The sequence below is a fragment of the Pongo pygmaeus genome, chromosome 4 (assembly GCF_028885625.2).
Source record: "Pongo pygmaeus isolate AG05252 chromosome 4, NHGRI_mPonPyg2-v2.0_pri, whole genome shotgun sequence".
In the NCBI taxonomy this organism is placed as follows: Eukaryota; Metazoa; Chordata; class Mammalia; order Primates; family Hominidae; genus Pongo; species Pongo pygmaeus.
In genome coordinates this window covers 104522140-104541675 of record NC_072377.2, presented here as the reverse complement: position 1 = coordinate 104541675, position 19536 = coordinate 104522140, and the positions used below count along the sequence as shown (strand labels likewise).

Sequence of the window (19536 nt, the reverse complement as noted above, 5' to 3'; positions counted from 1 at the left end):
GATTTGGCCTGGAGGTATATTCAAACTATATCTTTTAGTTTCCACATTTTCATAATTTTTCCTGTTTTCCTGCTGTTATTGATTTCTATTTCTATTCCATGGAGGTTGGAAAAGACAGTTGGAATAATTTCAGTCTTCTTAAAGTTGTTAAGACTTGTTTTGTGACCTAACATGATTTATCTCAGAGTGCATCCCATGAGCACTTGAGAAGAATGTGAATTCTTCTGCTGTTGGGTGCAAAGTTCTGTATATGTCTGTCAGGTCCATTGGTCTATAGTGTTGTTTAAGTCAGAGGTTTCTTGATTTTCTGTCTAGATATTCTATTCATTATTGTAAGTGGGATATTAAAGTCCCATAAATTATTTTATGGCTGTCAATTTCTTGCTTCAGATCTGTCAATATTTGCTTTATAATTTAGGTGCTCTGATAAGAGTCATACTAATTGTCATATCTTCCTGGTGAATTGACTCTTTTACTATGTAATGATCTTTTTTTTTTTTTGTCTCAAGAGATAGTTTTTGACTTAAAATCTAATTTGTCTGATATAAATTTAGCAACCCCTGCTTTGTTTTGGTTGCCATTTGCATGGAATATGAGTTTCTGTCCCTTTTCTTTCATCTTATGTGTGTCTTTAATTGAAAGTGAGTGCCTAATGAACAGATGCAATTGTTTTGTTCATGTTTGCCTACTCAGGCTGTAATACTATTAAAATGTATAGCTGATGAACATATTTGTATTAAATGAACAAATTATCAGCATTACTAAAAGTTCCTTGTGTGTGTGCATATATATAAACAGCTTAGATAGATAGATAGATGGACATATATAGATATAAATATAGATATACAGGACTTAGTAATCCAATTTTTGTTGAGTCATCTTCTTTTCTGTAATCCTAAGATTTCTGTTTTCTTTGCATTTGTACCTGACTCTGGACTCTAATTTTCCTTCACCCAAGTAATCCCTCTGGATTCCAAGATGTCTCTCCTTATTAGGTTGAATCTTTGTTGACTTTTTTCCCCATTCTATTTACATTGGCATTTATTCTATACTCATGTCATTTTATTTATCTAAACCTCTTAGGAAAGGTCTTAACACTTACTGAGAATAGATCTCAGTATATATATTACAGCTATATGATCAGACCATAAACAATTAGCCCCCCAATTCTGCAAGGCAGCACTATTTACAAACACTGGAACCCAAACTAAAAAGCAAATATCTTCAGAATACAAAAAGGAAACTAAGTTTACTAAGTATTTATCTCACACACACAAACACACACGCACACAAACACACATGCACACACACACCTGAGTTAATACATATTGCAAGAATGAAGAAGTTAATGGGTCCTAGGCTTAATAACTGGGTGATGAAATAATCTGTACAACAAAACCGCATGACACAAGTTTACCTATGTAACGACCCTGCAATTGTACCCCTGAACTTAAAATAAAAGATTAAAAAAAGAAGAAATTTTTAAAAATTATTTTGAGATGGTATTCTATTGTTTGTATCTATTTGAGCAAAACAATGTGAATGTGACCTAAGGGGTGGATAGCAAAAAGAACTTCAGTAAACAGAACTGAAGAAACTGTGTTGGAATATAAGCTGTTAAATGAAAGTCTACTTTACTTCTTCAGTTTACTTAGCAAGGACTTGCTTCCTGATTCATGGAATTAAACTACTGGAATACTTACCTTCGAGGATGATTGGCATCAAACAATGTGTTGTCATCATCCTCATCATCTTGTTCTAAAGGTGTCAATTCCATATTTTCTATGTTAGTGTCCAAAACTCCATATCTCCTAGTCTTTCGGTTTCTTCTTCTCATCCTATCAAATAGAACAAATTAATGAATAAAAATTATTTAATATGGTATAGTTTATATTTATAAAATAAATTATTATTCTGTTTCTGACATAGGAAACACTCAGTATCAGAATGGTTACATTTCAGATATGCAACAAATTTACCACCTAGGATTAAACTTCATGAAACAAAACTTACGCCTACATGTTTATGTGCCATTGCCTGTTTCTTCTGCCTGACATACTTTCTTCTCTCTGTGTCAACTGATGGTGTTGACAAATAACTTTCAAGCCTTAATTCAGGTACCGTACTTTAAGCCTTAATTTTTAATGGCTTAGGTCAGGTACTTCTTTACTGAAACCTCCTGCTCCAGCCTTTTCCCCATGTTCTCCATGCTTTCTTACCACTATTTAGATGCCCCTCTAAGAAACTGTATGTATACGCATATTCACAGACTAAACTGATAGCCCACAACTCTAGCTGCACACCAGAATTACCTGGGAGTATTTTTTAAAGTTCTATGTTTAGGCCATAACTGAATCAAAATGTACAGCAAAAAAGAACTAAATATGAATGTTTTGTTGAGGTTCTAAATGTGATTCCAATGTGATATAAACCATTATCTGCGATCAGTGGTTCTTGCAGTGTGGTTCTCTGGATCAGCAGAATCACAGTCACCTAGGAACTTACAAGAAATGCAAATCTTCATGGCTAGCCCAGACTTAGTGAATAACAAACTTTGAAGATGGGGCCCAGAAACCTGTGTTTTAACAAACGTTTCTTATGCTTTTGATGCATATTCAAGTTTGAGAACCACTGGCACCACTGGCTTAGAGAAATTCAAAAGATTCAAGGGTGCTTAACATTCATTATTATTAGCCGTATGTAGGAAATCTCAAGATTTAGAGTCCCACTTCCAGTTTGTGTCTCAAATAACTTGTACTTTTCCTTCAAATCATTTACCTTAATTTGCATTCCTATGTGCTGATGTATATGTTTATGTGGGGTTTATTCATCTGTCTCTCCCACTAAGTTCTCTGAGGGCAGCAACCAAGACTGCTTTATTCACCACTACATAACCACTTTCTAGCACAGTGATGTATCAATTAAGATGTTATTCAATTAATTGTTGAGGGTCTGAGTGACTTCTACCTTGGTGACTAAAACCGTGACCCTGCAAGGAATGCCTAAGTCATCTCCAACGCAACAACTTCAACTCCACACACAGCAAAATGTGTTTCACAAGAGTATTCATTGGAGTTTGAAAACAAAATAGAAAATATTTCAGCAAGTTATCACAAATAAAATCAGTTTACATAAATTCTGATTTACTCTGTTTGACATACGTGGGATAAGAAATACTTGGGCTATAACATCAACTGTAAAGAGCAACATGAGACTCCTCAAACATGACAGTGAAGCTCCTGGAAAACAAACATACCTTCAACAAATAATTGAGTCTTATTAAGCATCAGGTATGATATTAGCATCTGGGTGTAAAGTGCCTGGTCTCAGTGTTGAAATTTACAAAATATTACTAAGTGTGAGCACAAACCAAGAAAATTTCCACCAGTCATTACCTATAGAGCTATCTACATACACGTCTAAAGTGATGGAACAGGAAACGGAGAGTTAAGCATAGTATTTAAAGTTACAAATGTAACCAATGAAAGGGTCAGTAAATATTAGTAGTAGCAAAAATGAAGCAGTATGAAATACAAAGTACTCTTTCTTTCATAGTGAGAAATTAAGTATGTTTAGGTTGTTACATTAACAAGTGTATGTGTGTGCGTGTGTGTGTGTATGTGTGCCCACACAACCACACACAGCATGTAGACCAGAGGTCTAAACTTTCTCTGTAAAAAACCCAGGCAAACAGGGTCTGGAGTGGACCTCCAGCAAACTCCAACAGACCTGCAGCTGAGGGTCCTGACTGTTAGAGGAAAAACTATCAAACAGAAAGGACATCCACATCAAAACCCCATCTGTACGTCACCATCAACAAAGACCAAAGGTAGATAAAACCACAAAGATGGGGAAAAAACAGAGCAGAAAAACTGGAAACTCTAAAAATCAGAGCACCTCTCCTCCTCCAAAGGAACGCAGCTTCTCACCAGCAACAGAACAAAGCTGGACGGAGAATGACTTTGACGAGTTGAGAGAAGAAGGCTTCAGACGATCAAACTACTCCAAGCTAAAGGAGGAAGTTCGAACCCATGGCAAAGAAGTTAAAGACCTTGAGAAAGAATTAGATGAATGGCTAACTAGAATAATCAATGCAGAGAAGTCCTTAAAGGACCTGATGGAGCTGAAAACCATGGCATGAGAACTACGTGATGAATGCACAAGCCTCAGTAGCCGATGCGATCAACTGGAAGAAAGGGTATCAGTGATGGAAGATTAAATGAATGACATGAAGCGAGAAGAGAAGTTTAGAGAAAAAAATAAAAAGAAACAAACAAAGCCTCTAAGAAATATGGGACTATGTGAAAAGACCAAATCTACGTCAGATTGGTGTACCTGAAAGTGACGGGGAGAATGGAACCAAGTTGGAAAACACTCTGCAGGATATTATCCAGGAGAACTTCCCCAATCTAGCAAGGCAGGCCAACATTCAAATTCAGGAAATACAGAAAACGCCACGAAGATACTCCTCGAGAAGAGCAACTCCAAGACACATAATTGTCAGATTCACCAAAGTTGAAATGAAGGAAAAAATGTTAAGGGCAGACAGAGAGAAAGGTCGGGTTACCCACAAAGGGAAGCCCATCAGACTAACAGCTGATCTCTCGGCAGAAACTCTACAAGCCAGAAGACAGTGGGGGCCAATATTCAACACTCTTAAAGAAATGAATTTTCAACCCAGAATTTCATATCCTGCCAAACTAAGCTTCATAAGTGAAGGAGAAATAAAATCCTTTACAGACAAGCAAATGCTGAGAGATTTTGTCACCACCAGGCCTGCCCTACAAGAGCTCCTGAAGGAAGCGCTAAACATGGAAAGGAACAACTGGTACCAGCCACTGCAAAAACATGCCAAGTTGTAAAGACCATCGAGGCTAGGAAGAAACTGCATCAACTAACGAGCAAAATAACCAGCTAACATCATAATGAAAGGATCAAATTCACACATAATAATATTAACCTTAATTGTAAATGGGCTAAATGCTCCAATTAAAAGACACAGGCTGCCAAACTGGATAAAGAGTCAAGACCCATCGGTGTGCTGTATTCAGGAAACCCATCACACATGCAGAGACACACATAGGCTCAAAATAAAGGGACGGAGGAAGATCTACCAAGCAAATGGAAAACAAAAAAGGCAGGGGTTGCAATCCTAGTCTCTGATAAAACAGACTTTAAACCAACAAAGATCAAAAGAGACAAAGAAGGCCATTACATAATGGTAAAGGGATCAATTCAACAAGAAGAGCTAACTATCCTAAATATATATGCACCCAATACTGGAGCACCCAGATTCATAAAGCAAGTCCTTAGTGACCTACAAAGAGACTTAGACTCCCACACAATAATAATGGGAGACTTTAACATCCAACTGTCAACATTAGACAGATCAACGAGACAGAAAGTTAACAAGGATATCCAGGAACTGAACTCAGCACTGCATCAAGCGGACCTAATAGACATCTACAGAACTCTCCACCCCAAATCAACAGAATATACATTCTTTTCAGCAGCACACCACACCTATTTCAAAACTGACCACATAGTTGGAAGTAAAGCACTCCTCAGCAAATGTAAAAGAACAGAAATTATAACAAACTGTCTCTCAGACCACAGTGCAATCAAACTAGAACTTAGGATTAAGAAACTCACTCAAAACCGCTCAACTACATGGAAACTGAACAACCTGCTCCTGAATGACTACTGGGTACGTAATGAAATTAAGGCAGAAATTAATAAGTTCTTTGAAACCAATGAGAACCAAGACACAACATACCAGAATCTCTGGGACACATTCAAAGCAGTGTGTAGAGGGAAATTTATAGCACTAAATGCCCACAAGAGAAAGCAGGAAAGATCTAAAATTGACATCCTAACATCACAATTAAAAGCACTAGAGAAGCAAGAGCAAACACATTCAAAAGCTAGCAGAAGGCAAGAAATAACTAAGATCAGAGCAGAACTGAAGGAAATAGAGACACAAAAATTCCTTCAAAAAATCAATGAATCCAGGAGCTGGTTTTTTGAAAAGATCAACAAAATTGATAGACCACAAGCAAGACTAATAAAGAAGAAAAGAGAAAAGAATCAAATAGATGCAATAAAAAATGACAAAGGGGATATCACCACCGATCCCACAGAAATACAAACTACCATCAGAGAATACTATAAACACCTCTATGCAAATAAACTAGAAAATCTAGAAGAAATGGATAAATTCCTTGACACATACACCCTCCCAAGACTAAACCAGGAAGAAGGTGAATCTCTGAATAGACCAATAACAGGCTCTGAAATTGAGGCAATAATTAATAGCTTACCAACCAAAAAAATTCCAGGACCAGATGGAGTCACAGCCAAATTCTACCAGAGGCACAAGGAGGAGCTGGTACCATTCCTTCTGAAACTATTCCAATCAATAGAAAAAGAAGGAATCCTCCCTAACTCATTTTATGAGGCCGGCATCATCCTGATACCAAAGCCTGGCAGAGACACAACAAAAAAAGAGAATTTTAGACCAATATCCCTGATGAACATCAATGCAAAAATCCTCAATAAAATACTGGCAAACCGAATCCAGCAGCACATCAAAAAGCTTATCCACCAAGATCAAGTGGGGTTTTGACAAAATTCAATAACTCTTCATGCTAAAAACTCTCAATAAATTAGGTATTGATGGGACATATCTCAAAATAATAAGAGCTATCTTTGACAAACCCACAGCCAATATCATACTGAATGGGCAAAAACTGGAAGCATTCCCTTTAAAAACTGGCACAAGACAGGGATGCCCTCTCTCACCACTCCTGTTCAACATAGTGTTGGAAGATCTGGCCAGGGCAATCAGGCAGGAGAAGGAAATAATGGGTATTCAATTAGGAAAAGAGGAAGTCAAATTGTCCCTGTTTGCAGATGACATGATTGTATATCTAGAAAACCCCATCGTCTCAGCCCAAAATCTCCTTAAGCTGATAGGCAACTTCAGCAAAGTCTCAGGATACAAAATCAATGTGCAAAAATAAAAGCATTCCTGTATACCAATAACAGACAGAGAGACAAATCATGAGTGAACCCCCATTTACAATTGCTTCAAAGAGAAGAAAATACCTAGGAATCCAACTTACAACGGATGTGAAGGACCTCTTCAAGGAGAACTACAAACCACTGCTCGATGAAATAAAAGAGGATACAAACAAATGGAAGAATATTCCATGCTCATGGATAGGAAGAATCAATATCATGAAAATGGCCATACTGCCTAAGGGAATTTATAGATTCAATGCCATCCCCATCAAGCTACCAATGACTTTCTTCACAGAATTGGAAAAAACTACTTTAAAGTTCATATGGAACCAAAAAAGAGCCCACATTGCCAAGTCAATCCTAGCCAAAAGAACAAAGCTGGACGCATCACGCTAACTGACTTCAAACTATACTACAAGGCTACAGCAACCAAAACAGCATGGTACTGATACCAAAACAGAGATATAGACCAATGGAACAGAACAGAGTCCTCAGAAATAATGCCGCATATCTACAACCATCTGATCTTTGACAAACCTGACAAAAACAAGAAATGGGGAAAGGATTCCCTATTTAATAAATGGTGTTGGGAAAACTGGCTAGCCATATGTAGAAAGCTGAAACTGGATCCCTTCCTTACACCTTATACAAAAATTAATTCAACATGGACTAAAGACTTACATGTTAGACCTAAAACCCTAAAAACCCTAGAAGAAAACCTAGGCAATACCATTCAGGATATAGGGATGGGCAAGGGCTTCATGTCTAAAACACCAAAAGCAATGGCAACAAAAGCCAAAATTGACAAATGGGATCTAATTAAACTAAAGAGCTTCTGCACAGCAAAAGAAACTACCATCAGAGTGAAGAGGCAGCCTACAGAATAGGAGAAAATTTTTGCGATCTACTCATGTGACAAAGGGCTAATATCCAGAATCTACAATGAACTCAAACAAATTTACAAGAAAAAAACAAACAACCCCAACAAAAAGTGGGCAAAGGATATGAACAGACACTTCTCAAAAGAAGACATTTATGCAGCCAAAAGACACATGAAAAAATGCTCACCATCACTGGCCATCAGAGAAATGCAAATCAAAATCACAATGAGATACCATCTCACACAAGTTAGAATGGCGATCATCAAAAAGTCAGGAAACAACAGGTGCTGGAGAGGATGTGGAGAAATAGGAACACTTTTACACTGTTGGTGGGACTGTAAACTAGTTCAACGATTGTGGAAGTCAGTGTGGCGATTCCTTAGGGATCTAGAACTAGAAATCCCATTTGACCCAGCCATCCCATTACTGGGTATATACCCAAAGGATTATAAAACATGCTGCTATAAAGACACGTGCACATATATGTTTATTGCGGCACTATTCACAATAGCAAAGACTTGGAACCAACCCAAATGTCCAACAATGATAGACTGAATTAAGAAAATGTGGCACATATACACTATGGAATACTATGCAGCCATAAAAAAGGATGAGTTCCTGTCCTTTGTAGGGACATGGATGAAGCTGGAAACTATCATCCTCAGCAAACTATCGCAAGGACAAAAAACCAAACACCACATGTTCTCACTCATAGCTGGGAATTGAACAATGAGAACACATGGACACAGGAAAGGGAACATCACACACCGGGGCCTGTTGTGGGGTGGGGGGAGGGGGGAAGGATAGCATTTGGATATATACCTAATGTTAAATGACAAGTTAATGGGTACAGCACACCAACATGGCACATGTATACATATGTAACAAACCTGCACGTTGTGCACATGTACCCTAAAACTTGAAGTATAACAGAAAGAAAAGAAGCTAAGCAACCCACCCAAAATGAAAAAAAAAATTAGATAGTATTTTATGCTCTGTAGGACACACTCTGCTACGTATTCATTTAAATTTTCGTTTTCTTTACCACCCTTAAAAATATATAGATGGATGATTGATAGATAGATAGACAGATAGATAAAACATTCTTAGCTTTTAGGCCTTACAAAAACATCAGAAGAAGGAATTTGGCCTGTGGGCCATACTTTGCTAACCTCTCATTTAGACTTATGAAAGTAATTAGCAGAGAAAAGAAATAATAAATGTATTGTCTTTAGAAAGTAGAAAGAGAAAAATAGTCTGGGCGTGGTGGCTCACACCTGTAATCCCAACACTTTGGGAGGCTGAGGCGGGCGGATCATCAGGAGTTCGTGACCAGCCTGGCCAGCATGGTGAAATCCTGTCTCTAGTAAAAATACAAAAATTAGCTGGGTGTGGTGGTGTGTGCCTGTAATCCCAGGTACTCAGGAAGCTAAAGCAGAATGGCTTGAACCTGGAAGGCAGAGGCTGCAGTGAGCTGAGATGAAGACACTGCACTCCAGCCTGGGTGACACAGTGAAGACTGTCTCAAAAAAAAAAAAAAAAAAAAGAAAAATAGAGGGAAGTTAGTTTACTATTGGTGCTTTTGAAACATCATTTAATGATATCTGCATGCAATTGTTTGATTTTAAAAAGTGATTACATAAGAGTGAGTGAAACTAATTGGAAATATAAGTTAAGGATATTGAGTTATAATTTCTCTTTCCTTTTGTCAGTCTTTTGCTCAGTTTTTGAAACCATATGGGTTCCAAACATTCTGACATTTTTAGTCAATGAAGTTAATGTCATGTGCAATTATTTTTGGAAATAAACTAGATTCTCCCAGGTCATATATATCAAATAGTCAATATGTTAACCTGTCATTGTTAGTCACAGGACATGCTGGCTAGTCTCAAAATAAACAAAAAAAAAATGATATGAATGTAGAGCTTAAGAACTGAAACATTCAGCTCATCTGATGTTCTTCTCTACATTCAATGTCTTTAACGATTCCTAATCTTACAATGAGTGGTCAAACTAATTTGCCTAATAATATTATTTTCCCTATCTGTGTATAGCCTAAACATTTGGCTTCATTGGTTTGAACATTTTATTCTTTATTCTATCCTTTAATTTAAATGTGTATGTAAATACTATCTTCTAAAAATGAATCCAAACTCTTTAGAAACATGAACCTATTTCATATATAAAAACAGAATATTGTTAGGCATCAAATAAATGGGTGATGCAGTTCAAATCTAAATGAATTTACTGTTTTAGTATATGTACTGACTCATCCAAGAATGAGTAAAAAATATTATATATTATTAAATAAAATTTAAACTAGAAATGTAATTTCTCTAAAAATGTCTTTGCTCAGTCCAAAGTTATAGGCAGTGATAATTACGTGGTCATACAGCTACATGTCCACATAAAAACATCAACTATAATAAAACATACACACTGTATACTACATGGGGTGATTCATCTCAAGGAAGAATAAAAAAGCAATTTCAAAGCTTTCAAATAACAAACATTAAGCATAAAATAAAATACACATTAAAACACACCAAAATTTTAAGTAAAAAGGCTACTTTGCCTTTTAATATGCATTGTGTATTATTTTTAAACAAAAGAAAAAGCAGAGCTTTAATATCTATGCAATTTTAATAGCCACAGTTCTTTTCTTACAAATGAATGTCTTCATTAGGCTCATGACACCCAAACTCATCTATATGTGTGTTGACAATTACATATATATTATACACGTACATGTAGATATAGACAAAGATACACACACTTTTCTACTAGACATAGTAAATGCATTTGGAAATATAGAAACAAATTTTGCCAGCTTCTAATGAAAATAAAAATAGAGACTTTATCTACAAATTTATAGAGAGGAAAGTATGAAAGCCTGAGCAGGCAAAACAAAAAAGCTATATGGTTATTCATATACAATTATATTCACTCATCACCTGGTATGCACAGATAAATGATCCTGGTCATATGCTTTCTAGGTATTCAAGTTAATATTCAAATAGCTGCCTTAATATAGATGCAGATTCCTTAATGTTCCAATACACTCAGGTTGGTAAGAACTATTTCTCTTCCAATAACATGTATATAAGTTAAGAGTATCAAAATAAAACTAAACCACTAAAGTAAGCTTGATAAAATTTTATGTAGAAATATATGATGCCACATAAAATAAACACAACAGAATAAAATTCCATTTCATTTCACTACTGTATGAAAGGGAGAACACCGATCAATGTAACTTGCTGTAGCTTGATATATCCACCTGATTTAAGTTTGCTGTAATTTGCTGTATCTACCTGATTTGATTTTTTCTCTTCTTTTTTTTTTTAACTAAGCATCTGTAGGGTAATATTATTCCTTAATTTCTTTTATAGCACATTCAAAGCTAGACTGAGGAATATATTATTTACTATACACACACATATACACACTCCCCCATGTGGTTAGACATAACAATGAAAGAGTGAATAATAATCTATAACTAAAATAAAATTTTTTTCTTGACTATTCTTAGAAAAAAGTAGTGACCAAGAATAAATGTGGAACTTTCTTTACCACTGAAACATAAATGAATAAAAATTAGTGAACCACAATTGTAGTTGTCTATACTTTTCATCAGGAAGTCCAACCCAATTGAATATATGACACATAGTAAAAATTCTTTTGACCAATTTGACATCATTCTCATCTTTATTCCCCATTTCCACAACCCAATCCATCAGTTGTCACTTCCACTTCTTCAAGAATCAGATACTAATAAGGGATGTGTCTGCATGTTACAGGTTGAACTGTGTCCTCCAAAAATTCATATGTTGAAGTCCTAATCTCCGGTACTGCAAAATATGACCTTATTTAAAAATAAGGTCTTTATAGAGGTAATCAAGTTAAAATGAGATCATTAAGGTAGGCCCTCATCCAATGTGACTGATGTCCTCATAAACAGGGAAATTTTGGAGACAGACACGCACACAGACAGAACGCCATGTGAACATGAAAATATCATCAAAAAGATAGAGAGGCCCAGAACACATCCTTCCCTCACAGACCTCAGAAGGAACCAGCCCTGTCAGTACCTTGATTTTGGATTTCTAGCCTCCAGAACTGTGAGACAATAAATTTCTGTTTTTTAAGCCAGCCCACTTGTACTTTTTGCAATAGTTCTAACAAATTAATATAGAATACAAGAGAATTGTTAGGGAAGGGCCTGTGAAGGATAAACAGAGAGAGAAAAGGGAAAATAAGGAGATCTTACAAAGGGTAATAGAGGTCTGACACCTGTGAAAGAGTGGAAAGGAAGGATGACCAGCTAGAAAGAGCTGTAGCTTGCAGTGCAGTTCTGGAAGAGTCTTCACCAGGCCAGTGGCATGCCTGTAAGCAAAGGGTGCCCATTAGCGGAGTTCCCTGTTAGTCAGGACGGCCAGGCTCTGCTCCACTCAGTCATCGGCTAGGGACAAGTTTAGAGGTTATTGTCCTGGCATGAACGCTATGATGGACCCAAATCTGTGACAGCAGGAGGATGTCAAGCAACTTTGCTTCCTGTAGCATGTTCTCTTGAATGGAGGTCTGATTAGTGTATCTCCACGGCTGCCGTAATCACAAGGTATTATTGATTGTACTTCCTAAAAATAATTTAAATTCATTTATATTGCTTCACCATACCACTGCTATCCTATCATCTCTTCCTCTGCTGACTAAAATAGCTTTCTAATTCACTATCTCTACCTACTCCGGTTATCCATTAACCTTCCCTTCATTCTCTAAAACCTTCAATGGTTTCTTATTACTCAACATTAAGTAATCAGTCTATAATATATGGCCCACAAAGATGAGCACAGGATGGCTCATACTTTCATCTTTAGCCTCATCTTGTTCTTTGCTCCACATTCCACTCCAGGTTCGGAACTCCAGCCACATAGCCTTCTCTCAGTTCCTCACGATGGCCATGCTTTCTCTGCCATTGGCCTCACACTCTTCTCTCACCTACCACAATACTGCTGTGTGAATGCCTGCTCATCTTTCAGCTGTCAGGTTAAATATAACTTCCTCAGGAAACCCTTTTCTGTTCTACCTAACTAGGTCACAAACCTCTACTATTGGCTTCCACTGAAACTATATACATGTCCTTTAAAGTGCTTATGACAAGTTCACTTGTTATTTAAGTAATTATTTGTCATCCCTACCATTTGATTCCATGAGAGCAAGAGCTGTATCTGTTCTTACTCACCACAGTAGCCCCAGCACACAACTTCTGCCATAAAGTTGATGCCTGATAAATATTGCTAAACAAATTAATTGACTAAAATATATAGATTTGCAATATATCTTCCATTTTCTCTGTATAAGAAAGATATCTAAATTTTTATATATAAATTATCACCCTTGGAATAAAACAAGCCTGAAAGAACATCATTTCCAGATACATACCACAACAAAATCTAAGGGAGCTAGCCAAATTTAAAATCGTAATATGGACCTCTGGAGGTAACAGCTTTCTGACTCAGGACAAAAAAATAAAGTACTAGAATATTTAAATATATTAAACATGTACTCACATCAGGAGCTCTAAGATTTCATTCAGGATGTTTTAGGCATGATCCAGGCAACTGTCATACTCTAACCCAACTAGAATCCCTAATATTTAGCTTGTATCCTATGCTGAGGAGTTTTATTTTTGTCCTTTTGCTATGCAAATTTACCACATTCTAAAAACACAGTTTTCCTCATATACACTATGAATAACTGAAGTTTATCCTTTCAAAAGCCAAACTGGCTTTTTGTATTACTTTTAACTTCTCAGCATTCTATATGGAACCATATTCAATGCTAAAGATATTCCTGCCATCCCATTCAGAAGAGAATGAGATATTTTAAAAGTCTCTTTTTAGCCTCTCAGGATCATTATAATTAGTGACCTTGATATAAACTCTCAGGAGCTATTAAAATGTATGTGACTCCATGTTGAAGTTCACAGATTATTGTAGTTTTGAATTCCTTTAGCATTTTTTCATATTTTTTTAAAAGCCCTCTCTATTAGCCTGACAGTTATCCAGCTCTGTCCCTACCACAATCTTGACCACGTGCATCCTTAACTAGAAAGTTCCTTAAACGAGGTATCCTGCTACTGCTGAATTCTAATGAAGTGTTTACTGCTAACACCCAAAGGTCAAAAAAAAAAACAAAAAACAAAAAACAAAAGCATGTTCATGTATGTTCAGGACACTGCAACCTTGTTTTCCTTGATAGATACCTTTTCTCTCCCAACTCCTTGTAATTCAGTACATACAATCACTTCCTGTGATTAGGTTTGTCTCCTGTTGAGGGCATGTTGGCAGACACCCCCAGGTAAAGTAAATCCTAAATCAATGTTATATAGTTTGGCTTTGAAGTATTCCATATGAAAGTATGTAACACATAGTTTCCTTGTCATATCTCTTCTTTGTCTTGACATGGATTTCTTTGTCTTCCCTTTTAGGACCTAAGGCTCAGCATGTGAGACTTGATAATTCTTCTGACCTCCATTTCTAAAAGTTCAGCATGGATTTATTTCCCAATCAACCTTAAAGTTCTATCTACAGTTCAGTACCCCCAAGATTCATCCTTTGTAACTTCTTGCTGGTTCTATGACCAATCCTTTCAGAATTATCCTATAATCTCCTTTTATTCCTCTTACACTGACTCTATCTACAGCCCTGTCAGTTCCACCATCTTACCGATTATTGCTTCAGCAGTCAGGTACCACAGGGGTATATACATAGATACATATACGTATATATAAATAGAGAGAGAGATTTAAGTTATACATAATACAAATATACATATAACACATAACAATATTTGTATACATATTTAAAGCTTCTATTTCATAAGGGAGAAAATTAAAGTATAAAAATGAAAATAGTGATAATAGTTTATGAGACAGAGGTATTAAAAACATTATAGTAAAACTCAGATAAATTGTAATTTGAATTCTAGATATAAAAGCATGTGATTATGAAGAGCTGATGTTTTCTGTGCATGCACATATGCCAGGCATTAAGCTAAACAGCTCATAAATATTATCTGATCCTCATAACAATCCTATAGGTTAAGTACCTTCATTTCATCCACAGAAAGGCAGAAAGTAGAGAAAATTAAATGTGGGACAGTGAATGGTACAGCTAAGATTCATATATGAGTAAGTTGACTAATGAGTCTGAGTTTTAAAACATTGAGACAAAATGTATTCCTAATGAATCTAAGTAATTTTAATGAAGGTCAAAAAATTAGGTGAAAACAGTCTGCTAATCTTCAAAACAACTATCTCATATTATACCAAACTAGATAATTGTTTTAGTTGAGCCATATTTTCTAGTTCATCCTTATGTAGCAATAATAATAATAATAACTTGGCAGCTACTTGCATTAACAAGTACAATTATGTTGTTTCGATTAGTTGTTGTTCTGATGAATCTCTCTCTTAATTTTGATCACTGTAATAGAATCTGCTTTGTTTAGAGGCAACTTTCTTCTTCTGGCTTAACAGAACCATGATTGATTTTGTTTGGACAGCAAGTGAGCCCAGCCCTAAGGAGTACATAATGGCCATAATAATTGATTCAAACCAATCATGAAAATATAATTTTCCTTTTGCCAGTCATTGTCTAGGAGTAAGCAGATGAAGCAGTTCAGACAAATGAGATAGAAGGGGACGTCTCTGGTAGTGGGGTTTCCAGGAAAGATTTTTCTCCCTGATTAAAAAACAAAACAAAAGCATAGAGAAGGCCTCCGTTCATAGTCCCTTCCCTCCTTCCTGCTTAATATACTGTTGAGTGAGAACAGAATATTTAGAGCAGAGGTAGCCATCCTATAGAAAGGGAAGGGTGGAAAAATATGGAATTGTTAATAATCTCCCAAAGCCAGCGAACCAAACCTGGGCCTATTCATGTACATAAGTAAATGACAACAACAAAATATTTCCTTGTGTTTAACTCACTTTTAATTGGATATTTTATTATTTATAGCTAAAAACCTCCTAAATGATAAGGACACTTAACATATTAGTTTCTCTGAGCCACACTGATACTGTATATCATCTGGATATATATACTCATAGTGATACTCCTTAAGAATCTTTCAGGCAGGTTCTATCAGCAATCCGTCCATTTTGAATAAACCAATCAAATGTTTTATCAGCAATTTTCAATCTAAAATAACATTGCCACCAGAAAGCTCACTAACTTTTCATAGCTTCATTTTATACTTGTTTTCTCAGCTTAGCACAGTTTTCCCATCTCCTTGTAGATCATCATATCATTTCCATCACATTCTCTCAGAGATTTGGCAGCCCAAGTTGAAAAACATGACTGTTTTCAAACCGGGCTCTTCAGTGTCCTAGGTTTCTGTGGAGGTGTGGCCAACCAGTGCATTGTCGCTTTTAGTTAGTTTATATATTAGGATCCCACCATTAAAAATATGGAAATCTACATTATTAAAACAATGCACAAGACATATCATGCTATCTGTCATGTCCACTGTCCCTAGTCTTCAGAAAAACTACTCCACTCATACTATTTTTTATGAATGGGCAGAAATGGTTAATCATGTTTTCTACCATGAAAAATCACTTAGTCCCACTGAAAACTAATACAAGCCTGGGATGAGCACCTTTCTAAACTAGGACTGTCAATCCCTAGGCTAGATTGTGATGGATGATGTGGCCTAGCCTACAAAGATAAGATAAACCAATCAGAATATCAACTTTGGGAAGTCAATATGGAAGAAAATATGCACATATATATGCACACAGGAACATGAGGCAGTTTTAATGGGTGATAAAGACTAAAGGAGTCAAAATGACATTATATAGAATAAAGACAATGACAAGTCATAGCAGATCACAAGAAAGCAAAAACTCAGAGAAGCCAGAAGCTATAGGATAGAAAAAAATATACACAGTAAGCAGTGGACAGAGAGAAGAAAATAAGAACAGGTAATTAAAGAGTAGATGCATTTTGTTGACTGTTTATGGCAGTATCACTTTTTGAAGAATTGGGATAGTTTTGCAATGGGTATCAATGTGTATGTGGTATAGTGCATATAACTTATAAGATAGCACAGGGAGATAGTGCAGATCAAGCTAATGGCAAAAGTATTTACTGTGTATTATTTCCAGGCTCAATAGAAGTTTGTTTTACTATTTCGTAAGATGCAAATTCATACCAATGAAAGAGTAAAAATATAATCAATCAATCACTTCAAGAACTCACTGAATAATGTAGAAGAAATGGCAAAAGTAGAGTTCCAAATCTGAGTTCTTTAGGAGCTTGGGCACTCTTCCAGCAATATGACCTTTGGTCTATCACTTCATATGGTAGATATTATTAGTGTTCATCAAATCTTGACCTGCCTCCCCTTGCCCCCCGACAGATAGTACCTACTCACTTCCCATAGCAGGCTCATGACTAGGACTGGTCAATAAAACATGAACAGATGTAACTGTGCCTTTTCTAGGTTAAGGCATTTGAAAGCTCCTGTGCATTCTGTGGTGTCTCTCACCAAGCTCTGACAACTGTGAAGGACATATGTTGGCATGGCAAGACCAAACATTAAAGCCAGCTAAATTGCTGTTACCACATGGAGGACAACTGTGTTGGAGGACAGCCCAAATCTGCAGCTGAATTTTCTTAAAGGAAAAATAGAATTTTATTGTATTAAGTCAGTTAGACTGAAGTTGTTTGTTCAACTGTAGCTTGTACTATCCTGATTAAAATACATAGCTTCTTATATCAGTTTCCTAATTTGAAAAATTATCTACTCACCTCAGAGTTGAGGCTGAAATAACATTTATCAAATAATTTTATAAGGTTTTTTGTAAAAATCTATATAAATTTAAGGTGTCTACAGTATACATAATGACAGGAAAAATAATAGTTCCTTTAAACAAGAATTATAAGTGGTAACACAAGGTTATAATTATGTCATATGTTTTATTAACATGTGACATACATTAATAATGTGAATTTATGTTCTATAGATTTCAGTAATAAAAGAAAGTTAAAACTAAAACTATCATATTAACTAGAGGAATAAAGGCATGCATGGAAAATTACACATATACTCATATGTATGTAAATTAATTAGCACAGAAACATAGAGACAGTTTTATCTTTTGGATGTTTTGCTTTACTATTGAGATGACTGGTGAATACATAAAATTACAGTATAACTGAAGTCAAACCATAGTATATATTACTCCTTTTACATTACAAAAACATAATACTGTTTGGCTATACAGAAAGAATTGACATTACATGCCAACCAAAATCTTACAACAGTCCATATCTTCATGTTCTTCTATGAATTTTCAACTCTATACCAATTTCTTCTTCCAGAAAAAAAAAGGATTATTAAAGAATATAGCAATAAAAATCCTCTAAAAACGCCAAGGAAAACCTGATTTCTTAAGAAAGTAACTTCAATTACTATAAGATTCTCAATTTATGATTTAAGTATTTCTCTAGATATGTTTTATATCATACTGAACAATGCAAATTACCAACATATCTTTCAACCCAATTTCAACATTTTACCATATTTCTCATATTTTAGAAAAGATCAAACCTAAGCAATTTTTTAAATGTAGTCTTCACCAAAAATAAAATTAGAATCAAATGCAATAATATAGAAGAGAAATACTACAATGGGCACTGGAGATCATGACAAAATAACTCAAGAACTTTGAAGAGTAGGAGTAGAGGTGATACTCAAGATATTTAGCTATTTAACAACTGGCAGGGCATAAGGACCATCTAGTCAGAATAGACGCTTACTGTAGCAATGGGTCCAGAAACACTGGTAGAGTGTATTCGTAGATATCACCTGAGCATTGCTACCAGTTGATAGTAATGTTCAAATGCTATTGATTTTGTTTTCAGAGAAACTTTGCAATAACTAACCAAAAGCATCTCAATCTAGTTTCTCCATTTTGTCCCATATTCAACCTCTATCAATTACAAAGGAATGCATTTTCTGGTTGTACTCTAATACTCTGAGGACTGCAGTCATGTTAGATATATACTGGTGAATAATCTGCACATTATCTTGGGTAAATACATGCAAATATACACCTGTTAAAAAAAATGACTTCTCTGCGCAAGCATATATCATGAGGCTCCAGTATGGAATTGAAATGAGTTAAAATGACTACATTATTGCAGGATTGATGTTAACACCTCTCTCACACAGCTACCTCACATTTCTAATCTTCATTTACATGTTTTGATTTCACATACATTATTTCTTTTTTATTCTTTTCCTTTATCTTTTCTTTCTCTGTCCTCTTTTTCCCCTCTCTCTCCTCTCCTCTCTCTTCTCTCTTCTCTCTCTCTATCTCCAGGATCTCATCTGTTTCCAGGATGCAGGGGTACAAATGCAGGGGTATGACCTTGACTTCATCTGTTTCTGGGATGCAGGGGTACCAATGCAGGGGTACAACCTTGACTTCCTGGACTCCAGTGATTCACTTCAGTTTCTTGAGTAGCTGGGGCCACAGGTCACCACAACTAGTTAATTTTTTCTTTTTAGTAGGGATGAAGTCTCACTATATTGCCCAGGCTGGTCTCAACCCCTGGATTCA

General features: G+C 35.9%; 1 protein-coding gene across 1 annotated transcript in view; it reads right to left on the bottom strand.

The window, feature by feature from the left end:
* FAM174A (family with sequence similarity 174 member A) overlaps positions 1-19536 on the bottom strand; it is a 49440-nt gene that overhangs the window by 20994 nt on the left and 8910 nt on the right. The window contains exon 2 of the mRNA XM_054488513.2: positions 1704-1838. Within this exon, the coding sequence (XP_054344488.1) occupies positions 1704-1838 (135 nt within the window). The remainder of the gene's footprint in view (positions 1-1703; positions 1839-19536) is intronic.